Source organism: Anopheles darlingi, chromosome 2 (assembly GCF_943734745.1).
Source record: "Anopheles darlingi chromosome 2, idAnoDarlMG_H_01, whole genome shotgun sequence".
Classification (NCBI taxonomy): domain Eukaryota; kingdom Metazoa; phylum Arthropoda; class Insecta; order Diptera; family Culicidae; genus Anopheles; species Anopheles darlingi.
Genome location: NC_064874.1, coordinates 52512940 through 52531969, shown reverse-complemented (window position 1 = coordinate 52531969; position 19030 = coordinate 52512940). Strand labels below are relative to the sequence as shown.

Below are 19030 nucleotides of genomic sequence, written 5' to 3'. Positions count from 1 at the left end.
ATATTTGTTGTTTGCCAGCATTCAGCTTTGAGGTTTCGGAAAACCCTTCCAGGATCCAGGGGGACACCGGTCCAACGCACGCCGCCTTCTTGTCACCCCGCGGAAGCTTCTGCTACTCCTCTCTCCTCGTGTGGTTGCTCGTTATAGTGCGGAATGGAAAAAAGGACACGGCCCATCATTCGAGAGCCGTAAGTATCTTTCGTTAATTCGTTTATTTAAGTTAAGTTTCGATAACAGTGTTTAGTACAGTTGCACTAAACAGTAGTGCAGTTCGTTGGATAACCTTGGTTCGTTTAGTGCAGTTGCTCGAGTGTTTAGTGTGACGATTAAATGATCGCTCAGGAGGACATCATCTTCATCCAAGGTATGATACCGTAAACGACAAAAGAGGAACTCGTCGAGGGTCCGGTTCGGTTGGCGTGATCAAACAAGACAAGCGCACCCAGAAGCCAAAAGTCTGGATGGACAAAGACAAGGAGAACATGAATGGTGAATCTACGGTCACGTATGACGATACTAGGCTGCAGTGAATTTGCATGCACCGAAGGTGGTCCGCGATCGCGAAGGTGATTGGAATTGTGGTCATTGAAAAACAGGAACGCCTGGCGTAATAAGTGTAATCGCCGTGAGACTCCGAAGGGTGATGGTGGCAGTCTCGGCGGTGTTAACGGTAGAGGCGGCAACCGTAACAGGGGCAGACAGCGGTGGTTGCTGCGATCGAGGCTCGTTCGGAAGTAGTCGAGGAGTCTGCGGAGGAGGTGGACTGGACCGCGGACGTGCACATATTACTCCCATCCGGCTGAAGGATTCAAGGTCACATCACAAGCGCAATCGCTACGATGCCTATCACCAGTTGCGCACGGTTATTTAATACTATCGATAGCATGTTCGATGTAAGGCAATCAATGTCGTAGTCGTGGAGCGCTGTCCTGGGTTAGGATGGCCAGGTGGTTCCATTTTTTGTTTGTTTGATGCGGTACATTTTTCATTAGATTAAACCCCGTAATCGACGCGCTGTTTCAACTCAAACTGTTAGTCTCTTGCTAAGAGATCTTCATAAAACCACGTTTATCATCAAGATGCTGGCAATAGGTTTCCTCTTTTCACAAACCAACGTGGCTCCGGCACGAGACGGCTTATTTGCATTTCAGTTGCGACCTGTGGATTCGTAAGACTTCATTCGTCTCATTCTGGATTGGGGCAAATGGCATCAATCATGCTTACTGGCCAAAGCTGAATCATCTGGCTCTGGTCTGGCTCGGGGAATTCGAAATCCGAGAAAACTCTGACGCTATGATAAAGCCCCACGCTTCTTACGGTCAACGATCGGTCTGGTGATCGGTCTGCAAATCAGCTCATTACCCCACACCCACGGTGCTAGTTGGGTAGAAAAGTAGCTGCCATAGTTTACTGGCCAAACTACTGTGGGGGGTGTTGGTCGTCCGACCAACCTGTGCGGTCGGTCGGTCGGTCATGGCGTTTCGAAGGAGAACACCCGTGGCGAGACGAAAGGTAAATTAACATCCTGCTAATCCTGCACCACATTAGCCGAGGTGCTAGGTGGGCTATGGGAAGGCCATTAGCCCTGTCTCTCCGTGTCCTCCATCGTATGAACGGAGAATGGAGCTGATGCATTGAAGGCGACGATGAAACGATGGCTACCATTCCAACTCGCCACCGATGGTGGATCGGGAGATCCAGATACTCCGTATGCTAATACGAGTAGTAGTGATGGTGTTGGTGATAAAAAAAAATAATTAAAAATAAAACGATCAGCATCGGATAGCGGTGCTCTCACCAAAGGATCCAAACAGTCCACGGAACCTGCATTCGCTTAGCATGTCAACATGTTACTAAAACTAATGTTAACCAACATCCTGTAGCCGAGTAATCGCTCCCAGCATACGATCTCGACATCAACAGCATCTCGGGATCCGATTCGTTTTTGTGAGTCACCAGTCCCTGGGTCGGTCGTTCGTCGTCCTATTTCACCATACCAGCTCGCCAGTAGCAGCCGACAACAGATTCAAGAGGTTGTCAACACAAAGTGAGTGGCTGTTATTCGTGCCCGGGCACGCCATAACAGTTGGTTAGGAGTGAGGCAGAGTGTGATAGTCAGTATAAGATAGTATTAGATAGATAGATATAGTAGAGTCAGTGTGCAGAGTGTCAGAGTTAGTGTGTAAGAGAGTTAACTTAAAAATGAAAATAAAAACAATAACATCAACAGCTGCTAACTGTAACTACTAATTGTTTTGCTCAACTGTCAACGGATTAATCATTTTGATATTAAAATGATACTCATCCTCTCCTTGCCTACCACATCCTTCGCCTACAAACGAAACGGCAACCTCTGCGATTGGGCCTTTCATGCTGTCCAGCAGGTCTTTTGTCAGCCCGTATGCCAATAGATGACGGTTGTTGGCATAACGTCCAGAGCTGTTTCGAAAAGTCTAACCAATTCATTATGTTTCTATTATTATTAATATTTATTATTGATTGTAGCTCCCACGATCTGCATTGCAGGAACGTGCTTGGTGTGTAGCGATGCGACTTGATGGTCCTTGAACCTTGAAAGTAGACATAAAGTTGTCCGAAGATGTTGAAAACACCAATTGTATTTTCGAATGTTTTTAAGAAAACTCGTCGACCTACCAATAACTCATTGAGTTTGGCCAGATGGCTGGTTTCCTGCCGAACATAACATTCGTTGAGCTTTATTTGTATATTTAGGCTCTAAATCCAACTTCAAATTTCTTCCAACCTTCCTCGCAGTATATTGCAATCGAACAGATGATTCTCGTCTTTGGCGGACCAATGTCGTTTCAATGCTTTGGAGGTTGAAGATTTCTTGGCAATATATTGAAGTTATTTGGAGAGTCCATTGATTTATACCCAATCACCATCGCAGCGCCAGAAATTTTTGTAACTGTAGCAGCATTTGTGGACTTCTTTATTGAAGGAGCTAAGGATATTTATTTTTGTTGAAGGAGCGAAGGATATTATACTTAGCCTTATATTTTATAAGGCTTGAATTTTCGGATCAATCGAGATGACATAAGTTTATTGGCAAATCTAAGACAACCCTGGTTGTGCATTAGACACACCCAAAGCTAAGCGCATTATTTGCCTTGAAGTTATTTTCAATTTTTTAAACATGCAAAGATTAGCATTAGCAGGTCGGAAAATCACCGCTAATTAAATTATCCTAATCATCTCACTTGCGATGCGTACGTACAGTTGTGTTGAAATAAATAGTAGTGCGTGGTTCAAGAGATAAAAAGTGACATAGAATGGTATTTCGTGCATCGATTCCAAATGTTTTTTTTGGGTATAAAAGGGAACAAAAACTAAACAAGAATTCATTGTTTTTTCTGAAAAAAAAATTTTATATAAGGCCAACTCAAAATAACCAAAAAAGTAACTGTTCACAAAAATAGCAGTATTTCAATATTGTCGGTATTATCACATGAGAATATTAAATTTGAAAAGAAAAAAAAATGCGTTGTACTGGGATCGCTTTTTCCACTTCATTTATCGTGTGTTTAGGATCATTATCTTGCTGAAATAACCATTTCGATGGCATTTCCTTCAGCATACGGAAGTATGACCTCGTCTAGGATTGGTCCTACATCATGGTAGGAAAAGCATCCCCACGGTCTTCACCGTATAATGTGGCTGGTAATCAGTAGAATGTGAACGTCTTACGTATTGACGACGGCTTTGGATTCATCAGTCCACAAAACATTACGCGATTTTTCCATGGGCTAGTCGATATGCATGACGCGATAAGTTGGCTATCTTTTGGTTAATTTTCCGGGATTTGCATCGCTTCCGTCCACGAGTTTCTGCCTTTGCTTTCAATTTTAAGGCATTACTGATCATTGTGGCCGAGCATCCAAGTCATTTTTTAATGTGAGTGTACGATTCACCTTCCTTTTCCATTTTGTAAAAATTAAATTCCGCAACCCTACAGAACAATGTTTACCGCGTCCCATTATTCTGCTATAAAAACAAAAACCGTCATGCTTTTTTTGTTTTACATATTCCTACCGATTGATGAACAAGCAAAATTTGCAAAAGTTTTTGAAAAAATAATCACAGAAACCAATGAACCCACTGCTATTATTGTGAACAGCGCATGGGGATTGTTGAATTGATTCTTGATTTCGAACAAAATATATTTGAAATCGAAGTGGGATTTTTCATGAAGTTGGGATCAGTTGAAGTTTATTTATTATATACAGTCCGTTTCATAATGATAGCCTCACCCTATTTTATCGATTTCGCGCTCAAATAAAGCGTCCCAAAAATAATTTAAATGACTGTATATTCTCCTTTTATCTCTAGAAAACATATGCAATTTGAATTTTAAAAATATCTCAAAAATTGTGGATGAGAGAGCCAAAAAACCAAAAATGAGGTGTTTCATAATGATAGCCTCACTAAGGATTTTAAATATAAATCTGCATATTTTTGCAAATCTCATCCAAAATCCAAGATGTTTTAGTAATCAGTGCTTCTTCTGTTATCGTTTCATCCCAGAAAGATGAGTTTCGGTTCCTTTTTTGGTATTTTTGTCAGGTTTTTCTTAGATAGAAACCTCTGTGCATAGCTTATGGACTCTTTAAGCGTCTGTATGATCCCAAGATGGTTCAATCTGGTGAATCGTAGTGATATTAACAAGTTCAGACCTGTATTATATGATATTAAGCTCAAATAGAGTGCTAGAAGGTTATTAGGTTGATCTACAATCGGTCAAATCACGCCTTGTTTGGATTCCTTTCGTAGGCCATCGCGGTTTTTTAATTAGAAATCGCCGGAAAAACGTTGCAATTTTCCAATTAACAGTTCAAATTGTTGATCAAGGATGATATCTTACAGTATTCTATTCAGTATTGAAGGAATCAACCAATCCATCGTAGGATCGCTACAGAATACTTGCGATATTACATGCAAAAAACCGTTAAAATTTCAACTGAAGGTAAATCATGTAATCCGGTTGAAATTTTCCCGGAAATGAAATAAAACACTTGAAACATCAAGGATAATGATGTTTCATCACTCTTGAGACTTTCTAAATTGATACGGAACCAAAAACATACGAAAAAATTGAACATCATAACTTTGACTGTTACAATCGTTCCTTCGCGTTATCAGATGTGGTCGTAAAGCAGGTCCGACAATTTTAGTTACAATTTTGATCAAGCAGTTTTGTTTCCAATAGTCTTTCCATAATGTTAGAAGTGTGATGAAATTTTTTTTTGATAAAAATCAGGCACAAATCGTTCTAAAAGTGCGAATAATCGTATGTTTAGCTTGAAACAGTCCGCAATTTTTACTTATTATTCCTTGAGAACTATGCTTGTAGGCTTCCACAAGGCTTCAAAATCCTGTTTTCTTCAGGTTCTATCAAGTAGTTATTGACATCCATCGTTAATATAAGTTGCAGGCCTGCTATCATACGGTTAAACTTCTCTGTACCATACCATGCACCATTTTGCACAATTCTGCACTCATGTAACAGTACTGCACATCCAATAATCACAAAATATCAATAATAAACTTTGGTTTATTGGTTAGTTGATGTATCCTTTTAGTAGAGCAATTTATCATTTGGTTTTCCGTTAGTAAAAATTATTATGTCCTAGTGAGGCTATCATTATGAAACACCTCATTTTTGGTTTTTTGGCTCTCTCATCCACAATTTTTAAGATATTTTTAAAATTCAAATTGCATACGTTTTCTAGAGATAAAAGAAGAATATACAGTCGTTTAAATTATTTTTGGGACGCTTTATTTGAGCGCGAAATCGATAAAATAGGGTGAGGCTATCATTATGAAACGGAGTGTATTATATTTACAGTGGTGTTCGAATTAATAAGAGCGGGCCTTCTGATTCTCTGAACGCAAAAAAAATCTGATTACGTGAGTGACGTGTTTTTTTATTTCAATTTTCGCTACAGTTGGAATACCTCTTGAAATATCATAACAATGAGCTGTATTCTGTTCTGCAATAATGAATTATAATATAGAAAAAAAATATTTTCGATTTGAGGGATGTACGAAATAATAAGAGCAAAACATAAATGTTTCAAAGACATCCACAAAAATAAAGGAACACGATGAATTCCTTCCATAATATTTATTGTAAACATCAGTACTTTGTAGTGTACCCCCTGTTTTGAATTACAGCAGCACATCTACGTGGCATCCAATGCTCGACATTTTGATTTTGATTCGGGGATATTTTTCCAGACTTGGCGAATTCTTGCGCATTTGATGGTTTGGGAATCATAAATGTCGCACCATAAGTTTTCGATTGGATTGAGGTCGTGAGATTGTGCCGGCCAATCCAAGACTTCAATATGTGTTCTCAGTAAACCGTGCCTTGGCGTGCCTGCTTGTGTGTTTTGGATCGTTATCCTGCTGGAAGATCCATTTAAGCGGCATATCTTCTTATTAATTCGAACACCATATTATATTAAATATGAATTTGTATTTTATATCTAACAACCTTTTTTCATCTTTTTTACATTAAGGGACACCCCCGGAGAGAATGCTCAAAGCAATGATAAATATATAGGGGAAATAATGGGCTCGGGGCACTATCACCACTTTAGTGTGAAGGATAGCCTTGCCAAAGTATTGCAGCAGTTAAAAATCACTGTCTGCAATATTGACCTTTGGGCTGATGGAGCGCCCATAAAGGTCGTAAGCTATGCCGAATATAAATTATGGTTCGTGGCATACGATGTCACCGAACTAAAAGAGTTCCTTCACCCCTTTCTCGCGGGTGCCTATTTCGGTTATGTTGCTCCACCGCCAAGCCTTCTTCAACCGGCGGTGAACGAGCTGAACGAAATGAGGAACTTTGTGCTCAATGGCGAAACCAGAAGTGTTACACTACGAATTTTTGGTGGTGATTTAGAGGCCCAATATAGAATGGCCGACACGGTGCCAGTTCCGAGTCTGCATTACTGCAGTATCAGGGATTTAATATTGTGACGGACATATTAATTGGCGATATGCGTCACATTATTAATATTGGAGTATTTAAATCATTACTCATTATTTTTATGGAATGCGGACATTTGAATCCGCATAAATTTAACGAGGTTTGCGCAGGGATCGAAATACCCTATTCTATGGGGTTCGATGAGCTGCCACCGCTAACAAGCAATCTTAAAGACGATGTATGGTGGTGCCCTGAAATGTTGGGCTTCGTATTTTATTACGCTGGCCCAGCAATTTTTAAAATTTTACTACAGCCATTATTTTACAGAATGTACATGTGCCTGCATACTGCAATTGTATTCTATTGCACCAAAGGCCAGAACATTACAATGGCGCATAGACTCATTCAACAATTTTTGAATGAGTTGACTGTAATATGTCCCGGGCATGCAGAATATGATTCAATTAAATTTCATATATTGCTGCACCTCGTGGAGGAAGTACAGAGACACGGACTGTACCAATTCAATAGTACTGACCGTGTCGAGTGCTTTATAGAGGCCATTCGAAGTGATATATTATCAAATGGTGCTGGAAATCCTTTGGGATATCTAAGTGAAAACTTCACACAGAAGCCCATTTATATGGACTACCCTAAACTGGAAAATCCGGTTATGGATGGCCGGTTCCAGGTGGTACGGTTTACGCTGAGATGTAAACTCGAGGCGCAAAGGACCACAGACTGTTGGTTGCTAACAACCAACCAACAGGTTGTGCGCATGGAATATGCTACCGAAAGCCGCCATGTTCATGGCAAACAAGTTAAAGTTACATCAGAGATCTTTATGCCCGGCAAAAAGTTCAAAAACACGGAATTCCATACAGTCGGATATTGGTCGGTCGGCAATATGGACGATGCAACACAAATAAGTGTTCCGTTCGAGGAAATATCTTGCAAGCTAGTGCGAGTCGTTGTTAATCTACAAAGCTATTTCAAACCAATTTACGACTCCTATGTCTCTCCACCACCTAGGTTATACCAGAGTGATATCTAGCTCTCTTGCTCTGGTCAAAACGGAGAGACCTCTTCGTCTTCAACTTATTGTGGCTTGTTTTGGCACTCTTAGCGAGGCGCTGAGATTAGAGCTTGGTTTAGCTCGGCCGTTGAGTGTAATGGAAAGATGGAGCCGCGTCGCGGGCCTCCTTAAAATTTTTGCTCTACAATGAGGGAAAGAAGGCTCTTCTACAGGGCCTTCTTTCCCTAACTCCTACTCATCTACGTCCCCGTCGTGTAGAGTGGTAACATGCCTCTCCTTATTTGGAAGGCATGGCCAAGGATGAGAGGGGGGGAAGTTATGCCATTTTCATTGGGATTCTTCCTTTTTTACAGGTTACTTTTTATCGTTCGATGGTGCTTCCGAACAGAATCAGCAACCGACCGGTACATCCGGTTCTGACATGTTCCGGTTGCTTCTGTGGAAAAACTTCACTTTTCACTGGAGGAACAAATTTTCCAGTCTAGTCGAGATCTTCATTCCCCCCCCTGTTCATGTTACTAATGGTGGGGCTACGCAGTTTAACGGAAATAGAAACCGTCCCACATGTGTCCGTCTACCAGCCGCTCGATATCACCGACTTTGCTGCTATCAGGTAAGGGATTAGTAGACAGCGGTAGGTTTTGGGGTGGGAAGAGATATCAACTGCCAGCAGACTAGCGGAATTTAGGTTTCCCAGTTTCTCCGTCCACCCGGTAGTCGATTGTTTTGCGTTTATCGTAATGAAAGTGTCACGTCACCGATTAGTGGCGAGAACTGCGGTTCGCGCCTGACACAAACCGAGCTAGATAACAGAGGGATAAAAAGGCTTTCTATTGTTATGCGAGTCGAAACCGTTGTTGTGCAGGATGAGTAAGACACCTTGAACTTGTCATCATGTCATCGATTCGGTTTCACCATCTTGCTTCATTGACTATCTTTATGGTATCTGCTCCGAGGATGGAATGGGCGGAATGGGTGGAATGGGTAGTTGTGGGTGAACTAACGAAACCTCTGTTCTTGCTTCGAACAAGTTCAAGCACTTGAGCCAATCTAATGGGGATACAAATATGGGCTCGAAGGGCACTTGAAACGCGAGGAACGGAAAGTAGCTATCCATTGTCACGATCCATCTCTCGGGTTCGACCTGTTCGACAGGAATGAAGGAATGCCTGGGTTAAGGTTTATGTCTTTTCGTAGCCCCAGCGTTTAGCACACGTGTCCGTAGTAATTGTGTGTTTTCATGTTATCGCTTTCCAGAGGAAACCTGTCGATACCGTTCCAAGATACGATCGCTTACTCACCGGATGGACCGGCGTTGCGACGGCTCATGGAACCGATCGGTCGGTGGACCGACATGAACGTGCGCGCCTTCGGAAATGGGACGGCTCTGCAGAACTTTTTGCTCGTAAGTAACGCATTCGCCGGGATCGAGTTCGATATTCGGTTGAACCGATCGGTCACGCTACCCCAGCAGCTATCCTATCGCATGCGGTTCCCGGGAGAAAAGCGAGCTCAGTTCGTCGTGGGTCATAGCTGGCAAACGGACCGTCGTTGGGGTGGTCGAGCTGATGGCGGTGCACGGTTCTCCGAGGACAGTGATGGTGGACCATCGCCCGGTTACTTCCGTGAAGGTTTCCTCAGTCTGCAGCATTTCATCTTTAAGGCGTATGCGGAGCAGCTGAAGGTGATCAACGAACCGGTGCCCGATGTGTACCTGCAGCGCTTTCCCTATCCACCGTTCCGCGAGGATAGCTTCCCGGCCAGTTTGACCACCTTTCTGCCGATCTCGGTTATGATGGCGTTCATCTATCCATGCATTAGCATCGTGAAGAACATTATGTTCGAGAAGGAGAAGCAGATCAAGGAGGCGATGAAGATTATGGGACTGCGGAACTGGGTGGGAGATTATGGGACTGCGGAGCTCGTGGTTCGTCAAGTGTTTCATCTTTACGCAGATCTCGATCGGGCTGGTGGTGCTGTTCTTTAAGGTGCCCTGGTACTCGACGCCCTACGTATCCGTGCTTACGTATTCCGACTGGGGTGTGATCTGGCTGATCTTCGCCATCTACGGTATCGCGATCATTACCTTTTCCTTCATGTTGAGCACACTGTTCTCGAAGGCCAATTCGGGTGGTGCGGTGGCGGCCATCATTTGGTTCCTAGCCTTTGCCCCGTACATCATCATGGTGCAGGATTATCGGAATCTGACGGTTTCGCAGAAGCTTGGTGCTTCGCTGTTGCTCAACTCGGCGATTGGATTCGCGATGCGCTTGGTCGGTGCGTACGAGGGTACAACGACCGGTGTCCAGTGGTCGACGCTGTTCCATGATAGTGAAGTCGATGATATTAATATCGGACAGCTGCTGCTGATGCTGCTCGGTGATGCAGCGATCTACATGTTGATTGCAGCGATCTACATGCAGGTGTTCCCGGGAGACTTTGGGCTAGCGCAGCCCTGGTACTTCCCCGTGACGAAGCGCTTCTGGTGTGGCGAGCGGCCAGTATCGGGTGGTAAGTTTGGGGCAGAGAGTGCCCCCCCACGATAAGCGAAGGGAAAAATCTGACTAACCCGGTAAACCCGTTTATATTAGGCAAACTAATAAAAAAATCTATCGAAGACAAAGAAGACATACCAAGCCGACAACGGCATGTTGCGAGTGATAAGCTGATTCTAGAAGAAATCAAAAACGATTCGCCTCATCGCTGCGATGGCATATCCCGCATGATGACTGGGCCAAATCATGAACAGAAGTCAGATGGAACAGTACGCAGCGACAACTAATCGTCCATCGAGGAGATATTTATAATAATGGTAGCGCGGGAAGCATCCCAGCACATACAATTAATCAAATCTGCTCTTGAAAGCCAGAACGGGCCTTGTCGTACTTCTCAGGCGCTCAATGCGCCTCTCCTGGGCTGGTTTGGTCAAAGTGTGGTGAAATGGTTTAGAATCATTTTTAGTTGTTCCTGCCCGGCCTTTTTGAGGATCGCGCCGCAGTTTTTCACGGTCTGCGCGGTTTGTAAGGACGTGAGGGTACTTTTTCAACGAGAACCACGAAGAGCAACGACACCCAGAATCGCGAATTTCACGAAACGTGTGTCTACCAAAATTACGGCCTAAAAACGGTCAAATCAAATGGAAATCAATCGCGGAAAAAGAAATGTTTGGTCGTTTAAAATCACAAAAATCCCACCATGCTTTGAAGGCACGGTGGAATTTTCTTGTTCACCAAAAGACCATAGCCGTGGCCACACGGGGCGAAAACTCTAGCGCAAACGAAAAAATTAATGCCAAAACGGTTTCGCTTAACCCTTACACGCTGTCAAACTTTTATACGTCCGCGGACTTTTTCGCTGAACCCTTGACGCTATCGAACGCTTTATTTACGAAAATGTAGGTTCTTTTCGTATTGTTTTTGTATTTTTAATATAAATATAACAGCAACAGCAACAAAATCGTTAAAAACTGCAAAATTTATTCGGAAATCAACTTCAGCGGCCAAAAAACAGATGAAAACAATACGTTTGACATTTCGGCATAAATTTTCGGGTTTTTACCCCTGCCACACGAAGCGAAAACATTTTGGCATTAATGTGCAAATTTGCGCGCAAATTTTCGCCCCGTGTGGCCACGGCTATTAGGCGGTGCCAGACGGGGCGAAAACTCTAGCGCAAACGAAAAAATTAATGCCAAAACGGTTTCGTTTAACCCTTACACGCTATCAAATTTTTATACGTCCGCGGACTTTTTCGCTGAACCCTTGACGCTATCGAACGCTTTATTTACGAAAATGTAGGTTCTTTTCGTATTGTTTTTGCATTTTTAATATAAATATAACAGCAACAGCAACAAAATCGTTAAAAACTGCAAAATTTATTCGGAAATCAACTTCAGCGGCCAAAAAACAGATGAAAACAATACGTTTGACATTTCGGCATAAATTTTCGGGTTTTTACGCCTGCCACACGAAGCGAAAACATTTTGGCATTAATGTGCAAATTTGCGCGCAAATTTTCGCCCCGTGTGGCCACGGCTCATAAATTAACTTTTCCCTCTTACCTTTCCCTTCCAAGAAGTGTTGGAATCCGTTCTGGTTTTCGATATTTTTGAAATTTTGATACAAAATAAGATTTTCTGTTAAAGTCATGATCATGCTGGATAGCTTTGAGCTTTGCCCAACATAAAGCAAAATTTTCATCAAAAATCAAAATTCATTGCGACAATTAACTTTAACCCTGTGTTTTGAAAAAATCATGGAAAACTCGTTTCAACTTTTTCTGGCCTGGGAATAACGGCAAATCGCTCGGAAATGGTTAATTAACAGGGAAAATACCAAAAAAGCGAGTTGAAATACCAGAAATTAGAAATTATTCGACTCACTCAAGCGCGCTTCAGATTGAACCCAGCTTGAGCATGCTCTTCATAAATATCGTGAGGTTGAACATTTTTACAGTGATGGTCGATAATATACGAGCGTTTTTGCGTAAATAAAGCAGAAATTGCATAAAAATTCAAAATGTTTTGCTAAAAATGGGGTGCGTAGCAGTGTATTGATATTTTGTCTTTGAGGTTAGAAACTCGAGTTCGCTGTAAAAAGTGGGAATTTCCAACAAATTTCGTGATAAAGATTATCGAGATACGAGCCCAATAAAGTCATCCGCAAATCCCCAAGTCGTTCCCGTTACCGAGAAAGTGGAAAACAGTAGATAACTGCGTTCAGATCCACGAAACGACTGATCGAAGACGAGGCTGAATCCACGCGGAAGCGGATTCTGGATTGTTCTCCTCTTTTGCTAAAAGAGTCCTCCTTCAAGATCCGGAGAACCAATTTACCAGCTCACAATCGACCCTAGAGAGCACAGAAGTCTGCGACCGGCGATCCGGGTGTCTCGGATACCAATCGGAACCCGCTTCAGCAAGCGGTAAGATTCGTGATTCTAGAAGGATCTGTTGCATTAACGATTGAATTATCCTTCTAGCCAGCATCACCGCAAGATCTCCTGCAATTCACCAATTACATAATACATTCGGTCCCACTCACGTCCGGAATATCCCCGTACCCGGGCAGTAAGTATCTCACATCAAAGAAACTAGACTGCACGGGTAGCACTTGTACTCATCGTGCTGGGATTCTATTGGGAATATTGTTGAGAGTTGTTGGAATAGTACTGTTGATCTTATGATGGAGTAACGAAGATATTGAAACATCTTGGTTTTATGCTAGGGAATGGGGTGTTGGATATTTTGATTTTATGCAATTCAACTCTTCTTGCTAGTTTCGCCAAAGTGGATGAAGCAAAGACCTCGCCTCTTATGAAATCATCCTAGCGCTGCAAAATAAGAGTTTAAGCCGGGAATTACAAAGAGAGAGGATGAAATAATAGAACCTCAGGTAGCAATTACGTATTATCGATTATTCTTAACTCCAACTTGTATGATATGTGTATCTGTTGTTGATGCTACTGCTCCATCATGGGGACAGATCTTATGGACTCATAAAATAATGGCATAAAATAATATTTTCACGTATTCTAATGCTGCCATTTTGCAATATATATCCCCGATTCTATATGTGAGCAACTTGGATGCTTTAATATCGGTTGATTTATAAATGGAAGGAAGCAATAATCTATTAGCTGTATAAATTCGCTCAATTTCACTCACTACTCCTGCCTTCTGAACAATGCAATTTTCTCTTCCCACTATCTCTTTTCGTGTTACATCAATAGAAATTACAGAAACTAGATTACCATTCTGTGTGAGGAACCAACTATCATGTTCTTTAGTCGATAACACTGTAGGTGCACCTTTTACATTTTGAAATTTACGGTACGCTGAAGGAGCCTCATGGCCGAGCGATAACGAAACTTTTTCTATTGGATCTTCCTCTGCGGTTAGTGCTACCTGTTTCAATGTGAGATGTTAAAAATCTTCAAAATCACTGGTAGAATTGCCTTGGCCGAAAACAATCACAGACAATTATCCGTCCAGCTATTTCTTTCCTTAGCAATGAAAAGAAATTGGAGATAATTAGAAATAAGTTTGTGGTGCACTCTTTTCAAACTGATTTTCTGTCCCACAGATGCTAAATCAAACGTGTTGATTTCGGAGGGCGGTTGCGAAACTAAGCATTTAGCTTCTTTCAGGAATTGCGGCCGTTCTTTCAACCTTAGAAGCATGCTTGGGAAGATACTCGCTTACACTATGTGGAGCACATCTGCGCCGGAGATATCGTGTACCAAATCAAAATTTGCCAAATGCCGCAACTGATGGTCGCCATATCTACGCGCCCGGAAGTCTTCATTGTTCCGCAGGCTGTTTTCAACAACCCACGGAAACTCTGTGATGCCCACATTACGCGGGTCACTTCCTATACAGGTGCAACACGGGCACCCATGTGTTCCATTTGCATAAACCGTTTCTAGAAATGAAAAGATACAATTTAATGAAACCGTTTTATCGACTTAACAATGAGGGAAGTACCTACTAATAGAGCCCGAGCCTCTAAATCCACCGTCACGATTTTGACCTTCACTGGGACACTTGTTCCCCCGACCTCTAGCCCGTGTTCTTCGAGTGCGTTTGCTTGTAAAGCAAACTTCTCGAAGTACTAAGGCGGGGGTTTATCATACAACACGCTAGTATAGAATGCCACAGGAAAGATTCCCATGTACTTCATACCGAGAATCTGCATACCGATGGGCCACGTGTTGTAAAAACACCCCCGCCAGTTTTCCATTGGAACACCGTCTGTGTTGCAGCGTAAGTTGATTTTACCAATGACTGGTCCAAAAATTTTCCGTAAAATGGAAGGTGAAAAGAAATGAAACGGACGTGTATCCGGAAACGATCGGAAACGAAAGGAAAAGTGTTAATGTTAGCAATGGAATTATGAAACACTAATATTCCTGTTACAGAACACGATGTTCTTAAAACAGGGTCCATCTTTCCCATTGGGCACGTGCCCAGGGCCTCACGATGGTAGCCCACCTCCCACTCGGGTGGTCTCAGAAAATTTTGGAAGTTGCCGGAATCGATTCCGACTCCGCACTTTGTCGACGGAGGGGGATGCGGTAAGAGGTTATCGAACACCAATAATGTTGCCAATGCTTGTTGGCGCCGGTACGGACGAAGAAGCGAAACAACAGGATTCAATGCAACGAACGAGGGGATAAGAGAGTACGGTTAACTCATTTCTAGTTCTATTGTAGTTCACAATCATCCAAAAGAAATATTTCTCTGTTCATCTTGCATTTTTTATTGCATGCATTATTTTTTTCTGAGTATCCTTCAAAGAACGACTGGCCCCAAGCAAATTTTCTTCCCTGTTATCTTCCCTTCTGCTCACCACTCCACGTTTTCGCAATTCGAAGAATTCTCCAAAACGGGTAACACACAGATTAGCGATTATGTTAGGGAAGTGTTTTTATGTCGAAGATAGTTATTACCATTATTATTGTAGTTTTACAATTTCTCGTTACGTTGGTGAAGACCTCGTTGATTGGTTGGAGAAGAATGGGCCGGGATCGGTCCGATGTTCATGTGTACGTGAGGTCGGAAAAAGAATTCTGGGAAGTACACGTGCTTCACGTGTAATGTGGGTGCGTGTTGTAACACTTTAGATCACTTTAAAATTAACTTGCGCATGTTTTTATTCTCGATTGTTCCACACATTTTGTTAAGGCAAACCGAAGAAGTCGCAACTGCAAAGCTTACCGCAAATAGCACAACGAAACTCGGAACCTACAAAAAGTCGGAGCCGTGCCGTTCAGAGGTGTTATATTCTATCTGTAAAGTTCACACTTGGTGGCAGTAAAGACTCCTTGAGTATCCAAAAATGGCAACTCAAGGTCTATCGCAAAATAAGCAGGAGGCGTTGAAAGAAAAAGAACTGGGCAACGCGGCATATAAACTTAAGGATTTCGGAACAGCTCTCCAGCACTACCGCAGTGCGGTGACACTCGATCCGACGGATATTACATTCCACAATAATATCGCTGCGGTCTACTTTGAACAGAAAGAGTTCCGAAAATGTATCGAAGAATGTGAAAAGGCCGTTGAGGTTGGTCGGGAAAATCGAGCCGATTACAAACTGATAGCCAAGGCCTTTACGCGTACGGGAAATGCTTACAGGCGGTTGGAGGACTACAAGTCCGCCAAAACGTATTTTGAAAAATCATTATCCGAACACCGTACGCCCGAAGTGAAGTCCCTGTTAAGTGATACCGAGAAGAAGATCAAGGAAATTGAACGTTTAGAATATATCGACCCAGCAAAGGCCGAAGAAGAGAAGGAAAAAGGGAATGAATTCTTCAAACAGGGTGATTACAGCACGGCCGTTAAACATTACTCCGAGGCCATCAAGCGCAATCCGGATGACGCAAAACTATACAGCAACCGTGCCGCCTGTTACACAAAGCTAGCTGCCTTCGATCTCGGACTTAAGGATTGTGAAACTTGTTGCCGGTTGGATGAAGGCTTTATCAAGGGTTGGATTCGCAAAGGCAAAATCCTGCAGGTAATGCAAAAATCTTCGGAAGCACTGTCTGCCTACCAAAAAGCACTGGAAATTGACCCAAACAACGCGGAAGCGCTTGAGGGCTACCGGGCTTGTACGATGGCCGTACATGCTGACCCGAAGGAAGTTTGGAAAAAGGCCATGAACGACCCAGAAGTTCAACAAATCCTCAAGGACCCTGCAATGCGTGTTATTCTCGAGCAGATGCAGAGCGATCCAAAAGCTGTGCAAGAGTAAGTTTCCAGTATTACACAACTAGGTATCTAAAATTCGTACTATTCCTAATCGTATCTTTGCTCCTCGTTTACAGGCATCTGAAGAATCCGCAAGTTGCTTCTAAAATTCAAAAACTTCTAGAATCGGGAATCATCCAGATCTATTAAGCTTGCTCGCTATCTACCACATCAGTCCGATAAAGAACTGGAACCTTTTCATTGCGACCATCTCATATCGTCATGAAACTATTGTAGCGAACGTAGCGTAACAAAGGCCGTATTCGTGACGCTAATAGCGTCCGTTGGTATTTAAGTGGCGGGGGATTTGGTTGTCGCTGAAATGTTTTCATAATTCTTTAGTTTTACTCTCGTTTAGCTGCGCGCTTACGACTATTACAGTAGAGTTGTAGTGTGCCAGTTGTCCTATTCGGTATGCCGTTTCACGGTTGTGCGCGTCTATTCTCGACAGTTGGGTTCCAAGCTAGCCTTGTGGCTCTTTAAAGAAAATATCGGGTACCCAGCTGCTTAAAACCGCGCGTGCACAAGTTGCACACCTTGTCATTGCCTAACAACAGTTTTGGTCAAGAAAACGATAATCTAGGAAAAGTAAGAAGTACTAAGTAGTTCTGAATTAAAGCATACAAATTGATCACCATGAAGTCGAAAGCGAAAGTAGTTTAGGGATCAAAATCGCGAAAATAAACTATTTGTACCATTACATACCGCTAGTGTTTGTTTTCTTTGATCCGCTCATAGTACACAAGGTTGTTTAGTTTGTATTTTGGAGACGCCGAGCAAGCGAAATTGCACTCCCTACAGTTTAAGTTTACATTAAAATGTTGATTGATGTTTTTTTTCCTACGGAACAGTGTGAGATAAGCACACTATCATTGCATTTTGACTTTGCTTTTGACTTGATTTGATGAATTCCAAAAAGTTTCCCTTGGCTGAGAATATAATAGGAAATATAATAGGAAAATTACACTGAGCAGTTTTCCTATTATATCCATTTGTATTCTCAGGGTAGGTGTGAGCCAACTATAATTGCGTAGCAGTGTCGAGAGTTCAACCAACATCTTCACTGCCTAGATGGACTCCTGAATATCGCGGTCTATATTTTTAGTACAGCTCGAGCTACTGGAGACGCCAGCTTTTCTGAAGCGTGGTAAATAGAAAAAAGACTCCCAATGAGGCAAGATGGTCTAATGGTTTTTGATTTTGAAGATGGTTTTTGAAGAAGAGGCTCTGGTGGTTTCCGATCACAGTTGCTGGCACTGTGATGCCATTGTGCTCGATACATCCGGTAGAATAAACAGATCTACAAAATTGTTTAACTCTTTTATTTAGTTTAAATATGAATTTTATTTATTTTGATCATGAAACTCGAACTTGTAGCTGATTCATTTTATAACTGTAAACATTATCTTATCTATTGACGCTTAGTAAAACATGTTCTATATCCTTTGATTCATATCTATTCCATGTTTTGTTATAAGCTGGCGTTCTTTTATATGTTTTACAGCACTCAGTTTAAATTTGATCTATTGCGTATCCGATTTTTTCCGTGGTATTTGCATTTTCTTACTCATTTCATAATTTTTTATTTATTTAAAATGTGATTCTAATAATACAAAGAGGAAAATGATAGGGTGAAAGGAATTACAATAGAAAATTAACATTTTCTTGGTTGCTGCAGATCAGGGTAAAACGTGTGCATTAGGGAGACATAGATATGAAGGCACAACATAGATGCACTGCGCAATCGCCCAAACACGAGAATCCTTTTCCTAACGCTGAAGAAGCTTCACTGCTTCTTTATTTAACGGCCCTTAATGCTACATTTTTTTTCCCCTACTTCCCATCATAATCTATCCAATTGTATTCGAGAGCTGTATTTTTACCTGCCTATTTTTTATAAACAATAGACCGCTATCGAACAAAATAATTCATAAAATAATCTGTCAAGCTAAAAGCTTAGTCCATTCTTATTGGTTTTTTCGTCACGTTCGCCTAATATTACATAAACGTCTCTACTTTCCAATACTCTTCACAACAGCAACAGAAAGGCAACAACAAGCGTTCATAATGTGGTTATAGTCATCTTGCTGGGTTCGTTTTAAATAGTTAGTTCTTTTTTCGATTGGTGCTAAAATATGTTAGGTCTTCGTAGGTTTTATCGAATTATTCTTTCAAATGTCTTTTCCAATATCGAACCAACCGTACTGAACAACCAGTTACATTGCAGCCCTGCATTGAATTTAGTTTGGTGTTATTTCCGTTGCAATATCTATTGGGTTCTTGA

General features: G+C 42.0%; 1 protein-coding gene and 1 pseudogene across 1 annotated transcript; both read left to right on the top strand.

Moving 5' to 3' along the window:
- The first annotated feature begins 8236 nt into the window (after positions 1-8236).
- On the top strand, positions 8237-11493 carry LOC125948383 (phospholipid-transporting ATPase ABCA3-like; annotated as a pseudogene).
- Positions 11494-12539: 1046 nt separating this feature from the next.
- Positions 12540-17446, top strand: LOC125948379 (stress-induced-phosphoprotein 1). Its single transcript, XM_049674362.1, has 4 exons — positions 12540-12917; positions 12975-13062; positions 15679-16746; positions 16824-17446. Exons 3-4 carry the CDS (start codon positions 15833-15835, stop codon positions 16894-16896), a joined length of 987 nt encoding a protein of 328 aa, XP_049530319.1. The 5' UTR covers positions 12540-12917; positions 12975-13062; positions 15679-15832; the 3' UTR covers positions 16897-17446.
- Positions 17447-19030: the final 1584 nt, after the last annotated feature.